This window comes from Leptopilina boulardi, unplaced genomic scaffold, assembly GCF_019393585.1.
Source record: "Leptopilina boulardi isolate dan_hultmark-lab unplaced genomic scaffold, ZJU_Lbou_2.1 LbouV2_372, whole genome shotgun sequence".
NCBI lineage: Eukaryota > Metazoa > Arthropoda > Insecta > Hymenoptera > Figitidae > Leptopilina > Leptopilina boulardi.
In genome coordinates, this window is record NW_026137943.1 from 2,664,277 (window position 1) to 2,685,726 (window position 21,450).

The 21,450-nt window shown below is 31.7% G+C and overlaps 1 protein-coding gene and 1 non-coding gene across 2 annotated transcripts in view; both read left to right on the forward strand.

Moving 5' to 3' along the window:
* The window catches only part of LOC127287761 (homeobox protein dve-1), a 40,331-nt gene extending 33,165 nt beyond the window's left edge, over positions 1-7,166 (forward strand). Inside the window, exons 4-7 of the mRNA XM_051314859.1 lie at positions 687-983; positions 4,005-4,544; positions 4,621-4,992; positions 6,893-7,166. Of these exons, the coding sequence (XP_051170816.1) occupies positions 687-983; positions 4,005-4,544; positions 4,621-4,992; positions 6,893-7,069 (1,386 nt within the window). The 3' untranslated portion in view covers positions 7,070-7,166. The remainder of the gene's footprint in view (positions 1-686; positions 984-4,004; positions 4,545-4,620; positions 4,993-6,892) is intronic.
* Positions 7,167-20,397: 13,231 nt separating this feature from the next.
* Trnad-guc (transfer RNA aspartic acid (anticodon GUC)) lies at positions 20,398-20,469 on the forward strand. Its single transcript has one exon. It is a non-coding gene; the product is annotated as a tRNA-Asp (tRNA).
* The last annotated feature ends 981 nt before the right edge of the window (positions 20,470-21,450 follow it).

A 21,450-nucleotide genomic window follows, 5' to 3' on the forward strand; every position in this document is an offset into this window, starting at 1 on the left:
TAAAACTGATGATAGTTCAAATCTTCTAAAATATCCTAAAGCTACACCAAATCCTCTACAAAGTTTTAATAGTAATGCTACATAAAATTTTCTACAATATCCTAAAATTAATGCTACATCAAGTTCTCTAAATGATTCTGGAATTGATGTTTCATTAAGTTCTAAAAGTAGTTCAGAAACAACAACAAGTCCATTAAGTATTCCTGAAACTGATGCCAGTTCAAATCTACAAAGAAGTCCTGAAACTTTAAAAAATCCTGAAACTAATGCTGCAGCAAATCCTCTAAAAAATCCTAAAACTAATGCTACATCAAAACCTCTAAAAACTCCTAAAATTAATGCTACATCAAGACCTCTAATTAGTCCTAAAATTGTTGCTTTAACGAGTTCTAAAAGTAATTCAAAAGCAATAACAAGTCCACAGAGTATTTTTGCAATTGATGCTTCCTTAAATCCTGTAATTGACGCTTCATAAATTTCTTGAAGTACTCCTAAAAATTGTTAAACACTATTTTTTTGAATTGTTGAATTATCTACAAATACTCGTTTCAGTACTTAAATTCGAATTCCGTGAACGTTACTTATAAATAACTTTCTGTTCATTAAAAATTAACAATCAATTTAATATATTAAAATTCAGTAAAAATTTTTACCTGAATAAAAAAAAAATGTTTGTCTTATTTCAGGATCTAGTTGGTGAAACATTGGTGCGATTAGGTTACTCAAATGATCTCATTCTTAGTGCTCGTGGGAGTATTGTGATAAGAAATTGGAAGCCATTGCCCACTGAAAAAGTGGCCGAAGGTCCACTTTTAACAGTAGGTGATATTTTGGCAGAATTAATTCACCTGACTACCCTCAAGATTCAGGTCTACAGATCAAGACCACCACCTCCTAGTCCAGCAACTGAGGTCAGAGATAAACTTCTAAGGTTTCTCCTACTTCACAGCCACGCATTTCTAGTCGGATGTCCTCTCGATGAGGTAATATTTTTTCGAAATTATTCTGTCCCCCATAAAATTCTTCAATTTTTCAAAAAAAGGTTTATTATTATTTTTTATTATTAAGAATTTATTATTATATAAATTTATTATTATATTATCATATTAAATAATTGATTAATAAAAAACAAGAATTTAAAACATTTTTTTTTTTGGTCTTTTAAAAGTCTTTAATTCCTGATGAATAAATGGGAAGCTTGTCAGAGTGAAACGGAAGTAGAGAATGTTGCGGTTAGACAACCGCTTAAAAATGTATAAAATGTAAATCTAGCCAGAGAGTGTTTGTCGCCAGGACACCTAATCTCATTAAGAAGTCCTCCGGCTGGTCTCTCTGCTTGCCTCTTCTACTTCTCCAAGAGACGCGCCACTGGTAATCTTCAGCGGAAGCTCGCTTGCGGTCTCTTGATCCCCACCTTAAATAAATGCTTTCTCGGTTTTTGACTCCACCAGCCAAAAAGCCCTCACTCCTTTTTCTACTTCTGACAAGTCAAACAAATTTCTTCATTCCCTTGAAATTAAACAGATTTAATTAAATACCCAAAAAAAACATATTTAAAAAAAATTATCAATTTCCCACAATTTTTTTGTAAAACAGTATTTGCTTATCCAATTATAATTCTAGGTATCACATTTTCCTTCAATTAAGACATTTTATGCGTGATATATAAAAATGTCTTGACAAAATTTAGTTAATGATAAGAAAGAGATTAAATTTTCCGAGGCCGTGAGTATAGATATAGAGAGAGAGATTTACATAAGACGTTTAAATGAACTATATATACATTTTCGAAAAGTGGATTGAGAGTGATGAGGCAAATGAAGAGACAGAGAGAGAGAGAGAATGTTATATATGTGTATATAAGAGCATTTGAATCCATGTAAGTAATGTGAATACAGAAAGCATCCTAGTGAGGTTGGTACTTCCTTCGACTATCTATAGTCAAAACGAAGATCTCATAGCCGTAGCGTATGATAGGATTACCCTTTACTCAACCGAATTCGCAGCCTTCATCAAAAGCCCCCTTTCGATATCGTGGAGGGGGGAGGGGGAGGCAGAGAGGGAGCCACCCCGGGCCAGGCATTATCTAAGTGCACTCTCTTTGAAGATCCAACGTCTCCACCCAGCGAACTTTAATGCCGTTCACGTTGGTCTATGATTACCAATTTTCTCTTGGTAGACGTTATACCCATCCAAATTCATCGGAGATGACTTCAGCTAATGGTAAATGATTGACGTGAATGAAGACTCCACGGGGCTACAAAAGTCCGTATCGAATTTGAAATTGTTTTTTATTAACTATTCTTTAATTTAAAATTTTTTTGTTTTCAAATTAGCGCGCTATTTTAGCAAATGTTATAAACAGTTGGCAAGCATGTACAGCTTCTGTTAGTTCAAGAATCCATAAAAATACTGAATTTGTTATTTGAGAAAAGAATATTCCAATTGCAACAGATTTTAGTTAATGCAACTCTTCTTTGTAGCTGCAGCAAAAATTTTGGTTTTATTAGATTTTAGTTGGCATAACAACACAACCAAAAATAAAGGAAGCAAAGTTTGGTTATGCCAACTAAAATCTGGTAAAATCAAAATTTTCTTGAAGCTACAAGAAAATTGCATTAACCAAAATTTTTTCACAGAAAAAACGATGCGATAAATTTTGTTCTGGGTTTTAACCAATGTTATTTTTCATAAACAGTGGCGTCCTAAACTAGAATAAAATTTATTGTAGTTAATTTTTATACACCACCGTTTATGAAAATCGACATTGGTTAGAACCCAAAAACAAAATTTTTCCAGCGTTTTTTTTTCTGCAAAACATTTTGGTTTATGAATTTCTGTGTAGCTTCAACAAAAATTTTGGTTTTACCAATCAGATTATAATTGGTATTTGGTTGTGTTAAACAAAATTGTTATGCTAATTAAAATCTAGTAAAACCAAAATTTTGGTGCAGGTACAAAGAAAGAGTTGCATTAATCAAAATCTGTTTCAAATCGAACCTTTTTCTCTTAAATAACAAATTCAGTATTTTTAGAATTTACTAATTTTTATGGATTCTTGAGCTAACAGAAGCTGCACATGCTTGCCAACTAATAACAGAATTGCTAAAATAGCTGTAAATTCATAACAGAAAATTGAAATGTTTAAAATTAAAAAATTAACCACTTTTATATTAAATAAAATTTATTTAAAATCAGATAATTAAGAATCTCGTTCAAAAAAATATTTCAAAGTCAACACCAAACAATATATATATATCTTTTTCTACGAAAACGTTGCATCATTTTCCGGTGCAATAAAACCCTTTTTGAGATTAGAATATCTAAAAAATTAGTTTACTTCCTAAAAAAACCATTTTTTTGTATTTAGATATACTGTTCTCTGTTTTTTCCACATTCTTGATATGCGCGATACGGAAACCTGTTTAAATTAGATTTTAATGAGAATGATTTATAAGTTCATGGGAGATCTCTGTCGACAGCTACGTCACGGACAATCTTTAAAGAATAAATATACGTGTAAATCAGGCTTAACCAGTCTTTCAGATAAGCTGGTTGTTACGACTCATTTTGACGCCTGTTTGTGTGTTTGCTAAATGATTTCTAAAATCTAGCTGATGTCTGTCAACTGTTCTTTGAATGATTAAGGAGAGGGTTGTAAAACTTGCCTCACATTCTTTTTTTTTAAAAAAAAAACTCAAGGGTCTTTTTGTATAAACGCTACCGCTCATATTAACTTCATTAATTGACGTCATCCTTGATCCTTCTATAGAATGTTTGTTTCTTATAAATCATATCGATAAGACACTCCTACTCTATTTCTTTTTATTTTCAACATTTCCATAATCTTAAAACCTTGTCTTTTCATCTTGTGACTAAGCGTCTTATTAAATTTTGTTTTTTTTTTCGTTTTTAATTACAAGATTAAAATTTAATTAGAGATTAAAATCTTAATTTTCTAAACTTACAAAATTTAAAGAAATGAATAAAATTTTCTGTTCTAGTTAACATTAGCTTCACTTTGTAGAGGTGGTAATGATATTACAGAAGAGACGAGAAGAAATTTTGAAACTTGGTTGCATCAGCAGCATATGGCTTTTGGAATGAATCATCTAATTCCGCAGACAAATCATCAAACCCAAAGTCCACAACCCGATGGAACGGGTCCAATGGGTGCAACAAGTCACATTGGTCATCCAACACATCCTGGTCTTCTACCCTATTCACATAAAACAAGAATGCGAACGAGTTTCGATCCAGAACTCGAATTACCAAGACTGCAACGTTGGTTTAGTGAAAATCAACATCCAACACGTTCACAAATTCAACATTACGTCACCGAATTAAATTCCCTGGAATCGAGACGTGGACGAAAACCATTGGACGTTCATAATGTTGTTTATTGGTTCAAAAATGCTCGAGCTGCCCAAAAGAGAGCCGAAACAAGAGGCGTTAACGGTTACAGTCCACCTGGTCTCAGTCCAAGAGGCGCTAGTATGATTAGCGAAGATTGCTCCGACGATGAGGAGGATTCTAGGCACCAGGTGAAAAATTATTTTGAAATTTAAAAAATTTTGAAATGTGAAAATTTTGAAAATTTGTTTTTTTTTTGGTTCTCAGTCGGCATCTCCGTATCCACCAGGAAGTCCTCCAGTGGGACCATTGTCATTAACAACACGACCTGAGGATCAACAATCATCATTGACACCATCGTCAGTGAAGCAGGAGGATGGAAGAGCGTCTTCCGGTTCTGAAGATGATGAAACTAGTCCAACTGATCCATTACCACCAGGATTTCCCTTATTACCAAGTCCGATGTTCAGTCAAAGTGTCATGTACATGTCACATTATCTCACACCACGTGGACCACCGGGATGTCCAACGAATTTATTAGACGAGAGAAGAAAACGTAACCGGACATTCATTGATCCCGTCACGGAAGTTCCAAAACTCGAGACATGGTTCACACACAATACTCATCCCAGTCATGCGGTAATTATTTATCACTGGATCATTTTATTTTTTGATTATCTCGTTAATTTATTTATTTTAACTGATTTATTTTATCTAATTTAACTAATTTACCTAATTTTTCTAATTTATCTAATTAATTCTTTTTTTTTATCTAATTAACAAATTTTGTAAATCATTTTTACACATTTTTGTAATCAAATTACATGACCTTAGATTTTTTTTTGTAAATCCAATTGATTTTTAAAAAAATTTCCACCATATTGGATCCGCCATTTTGAATTATTAAATCCTACAATCAGATTATTTATTCAAATTTAATTAATTAATCAATTTTGCGTAATTTTTACGATTTCTATTATCGCTTTACATGACGTTAAATATTTGTTATAGTAAATTCAGAGGATTCTTAAAAAATTTCCGCCATATTGGATCCGACATTTTGAAATTTTAAAAATAAAAAGAGGAATATTTTTTATCCAAATTTAACTAATAAAAAAATTCCTTAATAATTTATACAATTTTTATAAAACCTTTTTTTTAAAACCAATTTTTATAACCTTTGTTATTTTTCTGCTAGTATCCTAATTAATCTAACATCAGTTTTTCAAAATTCAAAATGGCGGATCCAATATGGCGGACGACAAAATTAAAAATTGATCGGATTCGCTTGAAACTTGTTACTTGGGGGTTTTCGGGGTCGCTGATTACGAATTTGACATTAGTTTTTCAAAATTCAAAATGGCGTATCCAATATGGCGAACAAAATTTCAAAATCAATATGTTTCGCTTGAAACTTGTTACACGGGAGTTTTCGGGGTCGCTGATTGTGAATCTGACATTAGTTTTTGAAAATTCAAAATGGAGGATCCAATATGGCGGACTACAAAATGAAAAATTGATCGAATTCGCTTGAAACTTGTTACTCAGGGGTTTTCGAGGTCGCTGAATACGAAACTGACATCAGTTTTTCAAAATTCAAAATGGCGGATCCAATATGGCGGACGACAAAATTAAAAATTGATCGGATTCGCTTGAAACTTGTTCCTTGGGGGTTTTCGGGGTCGCTGATTACGAATTTGACATTAGTTTTTCAAAATTCAAAATGGCGTATCCAATATGGCGAACAAAATTTCAAAATCAATATGTTTCGCTTGAAACTTGTTACACGGGAGTTTTCGGGGTCGCTGATTGTGAATCTGACATTAGTTTTTGAAAATTCAAAATGGAGGATCCAATATGGCGGACTACAAAATGAAAAATTGATCGAATTCGCTTGAAACTTGTTACATGGGAGTGTTCGGGGTCGCTGATTGTGAATCTGACATTAGTTTTTGAAAATTCAAAATGGAGGATCCAATATGGCGGACTACAAAATGAAAAATTGATCGAATTCGCTTGAAACTTGTTACTCGGGGGTTTTCGAGGTCGCTGAATACGAATCTGACATCAGTTTTTAAAAATTCAAAATGGCGGATCCAATATGGCGGCGACAAAATTAAAAATTGTTCAGATTCACATGAAACTTGTTATTTAGGGGTTTTCGGGGTCACTGATTATGAATCTGACATTATCTTTTCAAAATTAAAAAGGGTGGATCCAATATGGCGGCGACAAAATTAAAAATTGATCGAATTCGCTTGAAACTTGTTACTCGGGGGTTTTCGAGGTCGCTGATTATGAATCTGACATTATCTTTTCAACATTCAAAATTGCGGATTCAATATGGAGGCGTCAAAAATTAAAAATTGATCGGATTCGCTTGAAACTTGTTACTCGAGGGTTTTTTGAGGCCATATTGAATTTTAAAAATTCCAAAGGGTTAATTAATTAATTTATTTATTTATTTACATAATGCTAATTTTTAATTTTCAATTTTTTTTTTTGAAAATTAACAAAAATATTCTTCATCTGATTACAGTTGATATTGAAGTACACGGAGGAATTAAATAGAATGCCATATCGGCAAAAGTTTCCACGATTGGAAACAAAAAATGTGCAATTTTGGTTTAAGAATCGTCGTGCCAAATGTAAGCGTTTAAAAATGGCACTTTTCGATGGAGAGTCACCACAGCCTCATCCCTATCATGCAGAGTAGATTGCTCATATCCTGTGTAAATAACATATTCAAATACACAGATGATATATATACATTCGTAATAAATTTACAATCTCAGACCAAAAAAAAATAAAAACTACACACGCACTCATAATTAAAAAAAACAAAAAATTGAAAAACTACATAGAAAATATGTATTATGATATACATAAACGTGATTAAACTCAGCATTATATTATAGACAAGCGATATATATAAAAAAAAAAAAACAATTACACAGTAAAAATTATAAAAAAAAATACGCTTGTTAATTCATATTCCACGTTGATTATTCATAAAAGTCTGTGTAATTATTTATTCTTAAGTAGTAATATATTTTACTTTTATGTTTTACAATAAATGTAAATACGAAAATGATGTCCAATAAACTGTACGCCACTGTAGAGACTATTATTCAATTATTGTTATTTAATAACCTTCTTCTTATATGAGGATTATATATAGTAATTTATGTTTGTTCTCCACAAAATTTTTGTTGTTTCTATTCTATTATGTATTGTAATAAAAACAAAAAAATATTACTTCTTTGAAAAATTATAATAAAAAAAATAATTGAAAAATTATAATTTTTATATTTTCCTTTCCTTTTTTTAAATTAAATTTTTTGAAATGAAAATTTTTAAAATCTTATATTCAAATATTAATTTTATTCATCAATTTTTGGTTATTAATAAAGAAAAAAATTGAATTAACCTTCTTTTTCTTTATAATTCGTGTGATACGATTTTCGCATATCTGGGAGAATATTGCGGATGTTACAAGAGACAAGAGGATGGTATCTCCAGCAATGTGAAAAGAAAGGGTAGGTATATGTGAAACTGTTGTATAACACAATGAATCAAACGTTCATATTGAACCTAGAATATGATTTCTAAACATTGCATTCTCTCTATTTGCGTATATATATAATGTTTCGAGAAAATCATATAATGCGCCTCTCTCTCGTCCCTCTTAAAATCTATCTACTATAAGATAAGGCATTGGAACTGTCACAAAGCAAAACCCAGCTCAAAATTCTACAATGGTCATTGGATTTCTAAACACTGAAATTCTCATTGTTTTCTATCCTAAAACTGTTAAATTTATAAAAAAAAAAACAAATTTTCACACAATTTTTTACTAATAATAATAAAATAATAAAAAAATAAATAATTAAAATAATAAAATAAAAACAAAAATAATTAAAATATAATAAAAAATATTCTTTATAAATGGAAAAAAAATAATTTTCCTTTAAAAATTTATATAGAGAAAAAAAAAATTTAAATAATACATATACTAAGGGTTAATAAAAAAAGAAAAGGAAATAACTCATGATGACAGAGAGATATGATTTTTTTTTCTTTTCATCGCAAATTCTTAAGATGATATTTTATGTCGATTTACGAAGAAGTTTCTTGGTTAAATTAAGCCGATGTCTTTTGACAAATTAAGATCAGATAAAGGGATGATCCTCGTGGTTGCTGACTTTTAGATTTTTATAAAGCTTCCCCCTCTACCCTCTATATACTATCATCTCACCCAAACCACTTTGCTGTCGGCTTCAGTCCGCGTTCAATTTTCTTATCCGACCCTCCAGGTTTTTCCTTCGACCTTTTTTTTTTTTTCTTATTCGTGAATAATTCCTATTATTTTAAGATTAAATTTCGAAAAATTTATTTACCCTCAAAAAAATTAATTTGGATAAAAAAAAGAATTATAAAATTATAAATTTAATTTTAAAGTATAATTATTAATTATAATTATAAATTAAAATTATAAATTATAATTATAAAATTATTAATGGAAAAAAGAAATAATAAATTGTTAATAAAGATAAAAGAAAAATGGAATTTAATGGAAAGCTGAAAGTTTATATAAGAGAGAGAGAGAGAGAGAGAGAGAGAGAGAGAGAGAGAGAGAGAGAGAGAGAGAGAGAGAGAGAGAGAGAGAGAGAGAGAGAGAGAGAGAGAGAGAGAGAGAGAGAGAGAGAGAGAGAGAGAGAGAGAGAGAGAGAGAGAGAGAGAGAGAGAGAGAGAGAGAGAGAGAGAGAGAGAGAGAGAGAGAGAGAGAGAGAGAGAGAGAGAGAGAGAGAGAGAGAGAGAGAGAGAGAGAGAGAGAGAGAGAGAGAGAGAGAGAGAGAGAGAGAGAGAGAGAGAGAGAGAGAGAGAGAGAGAGAGAGAGAGAGAGAGAGAGAGAGAGAGAGAGAGAGAGAGAGAGAGAGAGAGAGAGAATTGATGATGTGTGTTATTGAGAAACGATAACGGGAAGGGATAAACATTTGTGAGGAATGAGGATAAGAAGGGACTGTGGCGCAGTATTAAGTGAACTCAAATTCGATGTTTTGCGAATGAACTGACTATAGGATGGATCCTTGTAAGACGTTTTAATTGGACAAATCCGCCTATCCTCATTAAATCCAGAAACTCTTGTTCCGCTTTTCTCTGTATGCGAACTATGCCCGTATCACCTTTCATCTTCGTGTTATTCCTACTTGTCCCGGAATTGTATAAATCCTGCGAGCTCTTTCCATCTTTCCTTTTTCTTCTTCTTCTTCTTCTTGCTTTTTCTTTCCAATTGGAGCGCCTTTTCCTCTTATATAATAATTCTATATTTATTATGCTCATAAAAAAAATGCTGCTAAACGATATTATATATTTTTTTTTGCAAAAGAAACAATTTTCACAAAATATTACAAAACGTATATAATTCTGTAAAAAAATACAAAGTAATTTTACAACGTCGCAATTTGGAAAAAAAAATTACCCCTAGGCTGTAGAAAAACATAACCTGTAATTTATTTTATAACCTAAAAGTAAAAAGAACCTTGTAAACAAAACCGAATGTAAATTAACCAACAAGTTACCCAAATTTTTAGGTTATGTAATTTAACATCTTTTAGTCAATTATATGGCTTTTAAAAAATTCTTTTATTAATATAGAGTCGGTTTTTACAGTTTAAATTTTTTATCCGCAAAAATTAAAGGAAATGTGCGTCTGCGCAGAATATTCGTCAATATTCGTAAATCTTCGTACACAAGAGTACGAATGTTCTGCGCAGACGCAAATTTATCCTGCTCCTTTAATCTGCGGGAAGATAAAATTTATTTCATTTTATTTATAATCATAATCTACGTTTTTCCCCAAAATAAGTAAAATAACAAAAATAAAAATAAATAATAAATAAATTACATAAATAAAGTTAAATTATAAATTCCAATAATGTAAATTGATCGAGATTATGTTAATTCATATGATGGCATTAGATATTTCTTTCAACACACAGTAAATCCATAGGATTCTTAAAAATATTCCGCCATATTGGATCCGCCATTTTGAATGATAAAAACCTCAAATGAAATTATTTATTTATCCAAATTTAACTAATTTTAAAAAATTCTTAAATATTTTTTCCCACAGGGGTTGCTGATTATGAATTTGACATCATATTTTCAAAATTCAAAATGGCGGACTACAAAATTAAAAATTGATCGGATTCGATTAAAATTTGTTACTTAGGGGTTTTCGGGGTCGCTGATTACGAATCTGACATCAGTTTTTCAAAATTCAAAATGGCGTATCCAATATGGCGAACAAAATTTAAAAATCAACATGTTTCGCTTGAAACTTGTTACACGGGAGTTTTCTGGGTCGCTGATTGTGAATCTGACATTATTTTTTGAAAATTCAACATGGAGGATCCAATATGGCGGACTACAAAATGAAAATTTGATCGAATTCGCTTGAAACTTGTTACTTGGGGGTTTTCGGGGTCACTGATTATGAATCTGACATTATCTTTTCAAAATTAAAAATGGTGGATCCAATATGGCGGCGACAAAATAAAAAATTGATCGAATTCGCTTGAAACTTGTTACTCGGGGGTTTTCGAGGTCGCTGAATACGAATCTGACATCAGTTTTTCATAATTCAAAATGGCGGATCCAATATGGCGGCGACAAAATTAAAAATTGTTCAGATTCACATGAAACTTGTTACTCGGGGGTTTTCGGGGTCACTGATTACGAATCTGTTGGTAGTTTTTCAAAATTCAAAATGACGGATTCAATATGGCGGAGTGAAAATCAAAAATTGATCGGCTTCGCTTGAAACTTGTTACTTAAGGGTTTTTGAGGTCGCTGATTATGAATCTTGCATCGGTTTCTCAAAGTTCAAAATGGCAAATACAATTTGACGGACGACAAAATTAAAAACTAATTGGATTCTTAAAATTCTTCCGCCATATTGGATCCGACATTTTAAATTATTAGAAACTTTGAGATTATTAGTTGAAATTTTAATTTAAAAAATCTTAAAAATCAAATAAAGAATTATTGGAACTTTTGTCCTCCAATCAATTAAACAGAAATTGGGGGCAATTTTTTTTTCATCTATTAATTATACAAGAGCATATAGAGTTTGGCGAGTTATGTTTGTCTATTCGATGATTGAAACTAACCTAGGAAACATTAGATATATATAAACACAACTAAAGGAGTGTGTATTGTATGCGCTTTGGCATTCAGGAGGACGTTCTTATCATCCTATCCGGAGAGCTGTCAGCAAAGTTCCTGAATAACAGTCGCGGAGAGCCGCGCACGATGTTCTCCTATCTCTGAGCTAGGATTCTGTTTCTATGTGACTACCGGACGTTTTGAAAATAGATAATATATATACATACATAGAACGATTCGAAGGTTGATTTTTGTCAGCAAAAAAAAAATAAATCTCTTGAAATAATTAAATTTTTAGCTATTATAAAAACCCATTTTTAAAAATTATAGTTGCTTTTTCTTTAATAATCTTGTAAAATAAAAATACAATGATAAAAAATAGTTGTCAAGTAAAAGTATAGTAAAATAAAAAAAAAAATGTATGGAGGGACTTGGGATATGAAGGGTGAAACGGGAGAATTGGAGACCTCGCAAATTAGCCGCAGGATTGGCCTCTTGATCCTTGAGGGACGCGAATCGTCAGTGATGTTAAAGGAAGAAGGCAAAGGGGTGGGGAGAAACAGGGGTAGTAGATGAGGTCGTATAAATGAACTTTGACCCCGCCTTCTTATTCTTTAATCCTACCCTGCTTGGCTGGCTATAAAAAAGCTATACTAAAAATTACGAGTCGGTAAAGCCCCCGGAGCTTCTAAGCAGTGGCCGAACGATTGAAAGTAATGAGACGCGATGTAGCGGATTTCAGTAAGCATCATCGTGGGAAATTTGTTGCAATTGATGCGGGGGAAAAGATAAAAAAAAAATCTATTTTTTATCCTAGAAAATAGATATATTTTTTATCCAAAAAAAAAAATCTTTTACAGCATTCGAAAAATATCTTGACAATTTTTGAATATTTCAATGCTATTGGATGATTTTTTTCAAAACATATATTATTTTCACGAATCAGTCCAGCGACAAATCATTCGAATCCGCAAATAAGCCAGGAAATAAGAAAAACAAAATGAGTTTTCTAAACGGATCAGAAATATATATATGTTTTAATCTCGAAAACACCTCCCTTAATTTGATCTATAGCCAAAATATTACATCATTAGAAGAATTAAGATGCCTTAGACGATTTTGGTCATTGGGAAAGATCTATATATACACGAAGGGAAGAAACTGAGATCATACCACTTAGCCCCCTTTTTTTTCCCTCCCTATCCTTTTTTTTCCAGTGTCGAAATATTTTTCGCGATCGTAAATAAAAGAAATCCTTGTAATGGCTTTCGCCAAGGACCTTCCTCTCCTTTTTCCCCCTACCGTTTCTCTCAAAGTTATTAAGACCCCTCTCTCTCTCTCTCTCAAACCGCGTTATGGCCTCAGCATCCCGAAACCCAGTTAATTCCTTAACCCTTATAGACTTGGAGAAAATTTAGAGACCTCACTTCCTAAGACGATGGGAGAATAGAAACCAAGGGGAGAATGCGGAGAGAGAGAGAGAAGAAGATAGAATTTGAGGGAGAAAATGAGAGAGACAAACAGAAAGTATATGATAGAGGTGAGTGAGAGAAAGATGTCGGGGGAGGGTAAAAGGGGGTGAATGTGTATACCAGGTGCTCTTAGGATCTCAGCATCTTATGCCCGGGCGATACATAATTTATGTTGCCAGGAGAGGCTTAAAGACAGTATTAAGATCGGTCGCTTCTACTCATGACCAGTTATTACCCATTTTAAGAAATCGAGTACCCTCATTACATTCTTTTTTTTCATTTCTCACATTTATTTCTTTTTCTATATACTTTTCCTTTGAATGAAATGTTTGTATTCTTATATTGATAATAGTGGACCACATTTTATAAAATTTTAGGATAATATTGCCATTAATTTAACAATACTTTTAATCATGTTAATTGATTATAAAGATCTGTGATTAATTAGAGAAAAAAGCAGATTATACTCTAATGAGTAAATAACAATAAACGTCTATACAAATGAGGATTTCTGATTTGAAGGGTTCGGATATTGTATATATATATATATATATATAATATCATTACTAAGGAACTATTTGTGCTGGCGGCTAAAACATGCGTAACAAACATTTGCTTTTTAAAGAAGGCAACCAAGCGCTTATAACCCAAAACATTTTGTTTGACGATTTGATCAAAAACTTTTCTTTTGACGAGTAAAACCCTCGTGGGGATGCGCGACCCGTCACACAGCTTTTATCCATGGCTATATCAATTGAGAGAAAATTCCCCCTTCTAACAGTAGCAGCCCTTCTAGCCCATGCAGAAACCTTATCCTTTCTCGGATCCGTCGACGCGATTCTCTCTGTTTCGATATTTATGGCTTTCTGTTCTGTATATGCACATACTCAATCCGTGTGCTCTTATCAAAATCGATATAAATTTATGAAATTAGATTTTTTTCCGCCCCAAATAAATTTAGAGAATCAAAAATTTTGCTAATATTTGGTATTGGATTTTTTGTCATGAACAAAATGGGATTAATTAAGAGGGGAATTTTATTTTTGTACATTAAGTATAGAGAAATTTTTATATATAGCAATAGGGTATTCTCATGCAAGTTCATTTTTATGTCTATAAAACATCCAAGTCTAAAGCTTTCTGAAGGTAGGTTATTTTCGCATCTCTTGGCTTATTTTAGTGCTAGTAGTATATATTTGAAAGTTGTTGGTGTTGGTATAGTATAAGCTTCTATCGTGCTGCGCAAGGCAATACAGATTTATGTAAGTATTTAGCACAGGCTCTTTGCTTTATCGCAAGCGGCCCAGCCTCAAGACGTCCTTCTCTGATACCGGCACCGCAACCTCTATTCCCAAGGATTCTAGGAAAATTTCTAAACTTTTTCTTTTTTTTAATTTTATTTTAATTCTTTTGGATACTCAAAAAAAAATATGTGTACTCAAAATAGATGCACTCAAAAAAAATATAAGATACAAGTACTCAAAAAAGTACAGAATTCTGGTTTGTTAAAATTAAAATTCTGAATTTTTGATATTTTATGAAAAATTGATGTAGACTTCTTTCTTGTCTTTGACGGATTTAAGAAAAGTCTTTTGTAAGACATTGATTAGCTTCATGATTCTAAAAGGCCAAAGAATTCCATTCCAGCTTAAGTCGAGGGCAATCTAAAAGGAAGGTTGATAGCATGGCTTTTAGCTCTTTTATACGCTCTATCAAACAATACCCTCTCTTGTCTTCTATTCTACTTTTTTTTTGGATTTAACACACTTTTTCTAATATTCTGATTAATATTGCTAATAGTAAAAATTTTAAATCCCTCACCTATTAACTATTTTACATTTTGTGATTAATTCTGCTAATTATTAGACTAAGGAAAAAAGGTTTGAGTTAACATCCAAATATTTCGGTTAATAGAAAGTGAAAACAAACAACTACTAAAGAATAAATCTGTTGGTACAATAATCTGTACTTTTGTCAAGAATTAAATAAATCTTGGATAATTCGAACTCCGGATCCTGGTACCTGCAGTTATCCAAAGACAATTATCCAGACTTAAACATAAAACTTCAACATTATTTGGGTATGTGTTACACGACTGCCTTACCTCAAGTTTTAAATTACAGTTTCGTAGGAATTTCGTCTATATACAAAGAAAGTAAGATTTAAAATTTTTTTGTTTTACAAAACTTTTCTATTTCTACAAATTCTTTTCTTGGTGTTTAAATTTTATCCTTGTTGCAGTGGAATGTTTTCATCTTCAGGTTACAAAGACTGTAATTAGTGCATCGTATTGGATTTAGTGGCTAAAAGCAAGTGTTTCATACTAGATAATGAATAATTGGGGAAAATATATGAGAGAACAGTAAAACATTTCAAAGTGTTTGTATTTATAAATTATTTTGAATTAATCACGAATTTTTGAATGCGTTAGTGATGTCAACAAGATTCCTAACCTTAAAATTCTATTATTTAATTTCGTTAATTTGTGTAAATCAACTTTGAGAAATTTATTTCTCTCAGTGTTGGGAGGTCAATATTTCGAGAAAATTACGATTTAATGTATGTTTAAAAAATATTATTTATTAAAACCATATTTCTCTTTTTTTCAATACCCTTATAGCTTAGAATCTTCTGCTCTGTAAATGAAACAGCAACCACCTTAGCGGACCAAATAAATTTTATTTCTCCATTTTGAGAGGTAATATAATACAGATAAGAGTAGTTTTAAAATAATCTGAAATAATCAGCATCTTGTAAAGGTCAGCATTTGAAAAGTATTTTTTTTTCACTTTTTTCCAAGCAGTATTCACATGGGGGGGGGTCATATAATGAATATACGCCAATCTAAAAAGGTGAAAAAAGAAAAATACATCATTTTTTTTTACCCCGCATGTGACTCTCCCATATTCGTTGTTATATAGTCTGAGAAAAGGAAATCTCGGAAGCTGTATAGCATGGGATGGGTCTTGTAGGGTCTTTACGGGATCCATGGGTGCTGGAGCAATAAATCTGGCGGGTATATCTGAGCTCATGAATGTTATTAAGATACAACCCCCCGCGAAGCTGAGCGAGATGGCATGGTGTGTGTATATACCAAGAAAGATACAGGTTGGAGCCGAACATTGAGAATAAAAAGAATGAAATAGAACACGCGAAAAGTGGGGTTTGATAGAGAGAGAAAGTGGGGTGGTAAAGAGAGAAGAAGAAGAAGAAGGGGCAAGATATTCTTTCTTTCCTGGTAGCCGCGACTTTGGTATCATGAAGGAATTGAAAAGGGGCAAAAGAGAATGAGAGGCAATAGAGGAAGGAGACGAAAGAAGGAACGACCTGGAGAAACGGTTATGAAGAAATACCGCCTAAGGTAATCCTACTATAGATCACTGAGCGCCCGGTGGACGCCTTCGTTCGCTTCTCTCCTTCGCGTCTTAATACTGAAGACTTAACTCATACTTAACCCGTACCCAACGAGGACGACGTGCTCCGTTGCTTAGCTCTCGCCTCGAAATCGTGTGCGCGGGGCTTTCCCTTGGGGTGCAACTTAACGTACCAGAGGATTGTCCCAGTTATCTTTTCTTCCTACTCTCTCTCTCTCTCTCTCTCAAACTAATTCGGATCGCGTTTTCAGATTATGTATGTCCTCTTGAAAGTTTCCTAATGGCTCATTTCGAGATTCTTCCAATTGCTCTTCACCAAGAGAAAAAAGAAGAAGGTGCGGACGTAAATTAAAATAAATGCAGACATTGTTGGCTAAGTTCAATTTGTTAGGAATCTGCTTTATAATTTTAAAAAAATAGTCATCGTAGTTTTTCCAATCCCTAGGAACTATGCAGGTTCTTGCCCGAGTTATTATACCGCAACTTACACGTCAACAATTTTGAAGAAATCTGAACACTTTTGAATCAGCTTCCTCTCCAGTGATTTGACTAGAGTCCGCAAACTTTCAGCGGACTTGTGTCTGCTAATAATCTGTTAAAAGCATCGAAATCTATCCGCTGAACGTTAGCAGACTCTCCGCAGACTTCCAGCGGATTTTTAGCGGACTACTGTCTGCTGAAAGTGATGATTCAAAACACTTAGAAAACGTCTTAAAAAATGATCTCTACTTGTTTATCATCGATTATAGAAAAATATCTAAAACGTTCCATCATTGGCTGAAACTTTGAAGACACCTTTAAATGTCTTACAAATCAGAACAAAAGTGTTATCCTTTTTTGCTGTTACGAGTATGGTGTCGTTTTTTTTTGTTCAGGTGTAATTCAAAAAAAAATGTAACGTTTTCTTAATAAATCGACTAAAGTATATAGAAAGGTAGGGTATATACTTTTCGTCTTGAATCTATGTGTCCCCCCCATGAACTTCCCTCCTAGTTAATTAATTAAGACTTTCATATGAAATGGACCACGACCAGGAGATCAAAGCAAAGATATGGTCTTCACTCAGTCGTGTCTTTCAAAGTGTTCTGTCTGCCAATTAATAAAGGACCTATATATTTGCCAGCACTCGCATCTTATCCTATATAACAGTAAGTAAATACGTCCAGATTTAATCGACCGGGAAACTATCTACACTTATCATAATAATTATACATACATACATATATAAATATAACTATAAATTTTTATATATTATAATTAATATATAATTAATTATTAATAACCATAATTATAAGAAATATTTTTTTTAAAAAAGAAATATATTTTCATTGAGTCGTTGCATTGATATATTTTTTGTTTTCTTACCGCAAAAAAAAGGCAACGAACGTTTTGGATTTTAAGATATAGAAAAGAGACATGTATATATATATATATATATATATATAAGCTTGAAGGGTGGTTTATGTATTACTGGTAAGATATCCGATGATTTAGCTGCGGACTCAAGGCTCCCGGGAATGGCGAGTCTTATCTCTTACCGGTACCGCAGTAACCGCGGTGTAATCTTTTATTAATTCTCCGACTTACCAAATTTATCGTAGCTTTTGTTTACTGTACTGCCACAATGTCTTAAATCTCACGAAACTGCCCTTCTTTTGCATTATCTCGCAACTTCTTATATATGACATATACTTCTTCTTGGCCTATCCCCTCTCTCTCTCTCTCTCTTAGAATTCAACTATCCAGCAAAAATTATCTTTGAGTTTTTAGTAAAATATTTCAAATTGAATCCGATTAGGTTCATTTTGAGTTCGAGAAATAAAATGTTTCCCTGTTCCCTCGGTTCCCTCATATATTTTTCCCAATTATTCATTATCTAGTATGAAACACTTGCTTTTAGCCACTAAATCCAATACGACGAACTAATCACATTCAACGAATATTTTTACAGTTCTTCTATACAGGTTCATTTTGATGCAGATTTCATAATAAGATGCAGCAAAAATGAGTTCAGTTTTTATAGACTGCAAAATCGGATTTCAAATTGAATCCGATTAGGTTCATTTTGAGTTCGAGAAATAAAATGTTTCCCTGTTCCCTCGGTTCCCTCATATATTTTTCCCAATTATTCATTATCTAGTATGAAACACTTGCTTTTAGCCACTAAATCCAATACGACGAACTAATCACATTCAACGAATATTTTTACAGTTCTTCTATACAGGTTCATTTTGATGCAGATTTCATAATAAGATGCAGCAAAAATGAGTTCAGTTTTTATACACTGCAAAATCGGATATCTTATATTTTAAGACACTTTCTTCCTATTTTTAATAAAATTTAGACAAAAAAAATTATTTTTTTCTTCACTTTTTTAATTTGAAAAATTTATTTTTCAAAGCATCCTTGTGGGCAAAAAACCATGTTCGTTCTAAAAACGTTTTAAGAACGTTTCATGTCCACCAAATAATGTTCTGGAACAATATTTGAACATCCATGTTTTTAAAATGTTCTAGAACATTATTTGGCGGACATGAAACGTTCTAAGAACGTCCTTAAAACGTTTTTAGAACGATCATGATTTTTGCCCACAGGGATTGCAAAAAAAAAATTTTTCAGTTTTTTAATTTGAAAAATTTATTTTTGAAAGGATTGCCTCACCTTAATTGAAAAATATATTTCCTATTTGCAAAAAATTTTTTTGTTATTTACAAGAATTGTTTTTTTTTTTTTTTGTGGTATATAAAGAAGCTCAGTCACAAAAGTTAATATCGACGCTCAACGTTGAGCCAGCAGATGATCCCCGGTGGTTCGTCTTGGTTATACGCATAAGGGACTACTCGCAGGTTTTGGTTTAGGGTGGTAGTTATTTTCAATTACCCCAGAAAACCCCCTTCCCCACCCACTCTAACTTCCTTTCTCACTCTCTCCCTCATCGTTTCGCTCAGAAGCGTATAATGTATGCGAGATAAAGGCAGGAGAGGCGCCGTCGTAGACTAAGATATTATAGGGAAATGGTATAAGGTATGAGTTGCCAAGAAGAAGGTATAGAGGGAGGGAGGGGGGGTGGAGAGGGGTGCGGGGTGCTCATAAGTTATCGCAGATTTAAGGCTCTTAGACTTAAGGGACTCTAATAATAATATAGCGCTATTCTCGCCCGCTATGGAATTCGCGAATACCACACACAAAATGCCAACTTCTTGTACATATATGTATATATATATATATATATATACACATAAAACAGAAATGTCATTCATATTTAATTACCATCAATTTACCGCTTCGTTTATAACTCCCATAAAAAATAATTTTAAATATTTTTAATTATTCAAAAAAAAAAAATTTAATACAATGCAATACAAATTCATCAGTTGTTCGGTCGGTAATTTATGTATATCACGATAGTATCGAAAGTGACCGTTGCAAACGCCGGTACAACGAAAGCAATAATTAGTAATGGGTTCTTTAAATTTTGTTAAAATATACATCTTTGAGGCCAAATATTACGTCTTCATTTTGGAATATTATAAAATGAACAAAAGAAAAAGTAAACGTTCATAATTTGATAATGTGATGTTACCCTCTTATTTTTGACAAAACCGTGTGTATTTTGTGCATAAAATGATTACTCCTGTACTTATAAAACTAATTTTTTTTTTGCAGTCTCGAAAACCATTTCAATAAATAACTAAAATATCTTTTTAAACACTAAAAAAATCATATTTTCTACTCTCTTTATTATAATTATTTACTAATTAGATTAGATTGAAAATCAATTAGGTTAGATTGAGTAATAAGGTTAGGTATTACTAAAATTTCGCGGTAAATTCAAATTTAAATTTTGCGGCAAATTTAAATTAAAAATTTTATATTAAGAATGAATAAAAATTACTTAAGTTATTTTTATCTTTCTGTCTCTAATAAATGTTAATGTTAATGAATTAATGTCTAATTAATGTTAATTAATTTCAATTATGACGTCATTAATTCACACGCGATTTTCACATAAGTTGCAAAATTTTCCATCTTCAGTAGTATAGTGGTCAGTATCCCCGCCTGTCACGCGGGAGACCGGGGTTCGATTCCCCGCTGGAGAGAATTTTTTTTTAAATTTCTAATCGTAAATTAAAATTTTTGAATAAATTTTTCTAAACTTATTTAAATTAGTTTAATTTTATCAAAATTTGCCTAAAATAATTTTTTTTCCAAAATTTTTTTTTTTTTTTTGTTTTCTTTTAATATTTTTCTTTTTGAATAAAAAAAAAATAAAATTTGCTGACAGCATTTGTAATAAGAGAAGTTATTTTTCACTTCAATTTGCATTATATTCGAGAAATGACTTATAAATTTTGAGAAAGCTGACGATCCGTAAGTTTTTCTCTCTCTATATATATAGTATAGACCTCTGAGGAAGAATAGGCTATTGATGTTATAAGAGCGTTTGCTGTAAAGTTTTTAAGTCCATGTAGCAACGAGTCTTCGTGTAACTTAGTCCGCGGGTTTTGAAGAGCGGCATAGCGGACGACTTAAGCTCAACGTCCGAAACTTAGTCGTCAGAAGAACTAAATCCGACATAACCAGGTTGTCAGATCCTCTTTTAATTTCCCTTCAACTTTTCTTTTAGATACTTATTTATATATTTAAAGTTTTCAGTATTTTTTTTTTCAATCAAAAAAAAAATTATGTATAAATAATTTTTTTTTTTTTTAAAATAACGTCACATGAAAAAATAAAGCAAAAAAACCATTTTCTTAACTGTCAAACAATTTTGAAAGGATGTTTTTTCTTATTTTTCTAATTTAATTAATAATAATAATAATAATAAAATTAATATTTTATTTATTTACACAATTTTATATAATATAAAATGTAATTAATAATAATTTATATTTATTTAGTAATTTATTAATTTATATATATTTATAATAATAATTATTATTTCTATAAAATAATTTAAAAAATAAAATTAAATATTTTTATTATTATAAAAATTGATAATAGAAAAAAAAAATAGTTTTATTATGTTTTAACGTTTCTTTAAATAATAAAAAATTATATAAAAGATTTAGTTTACAACT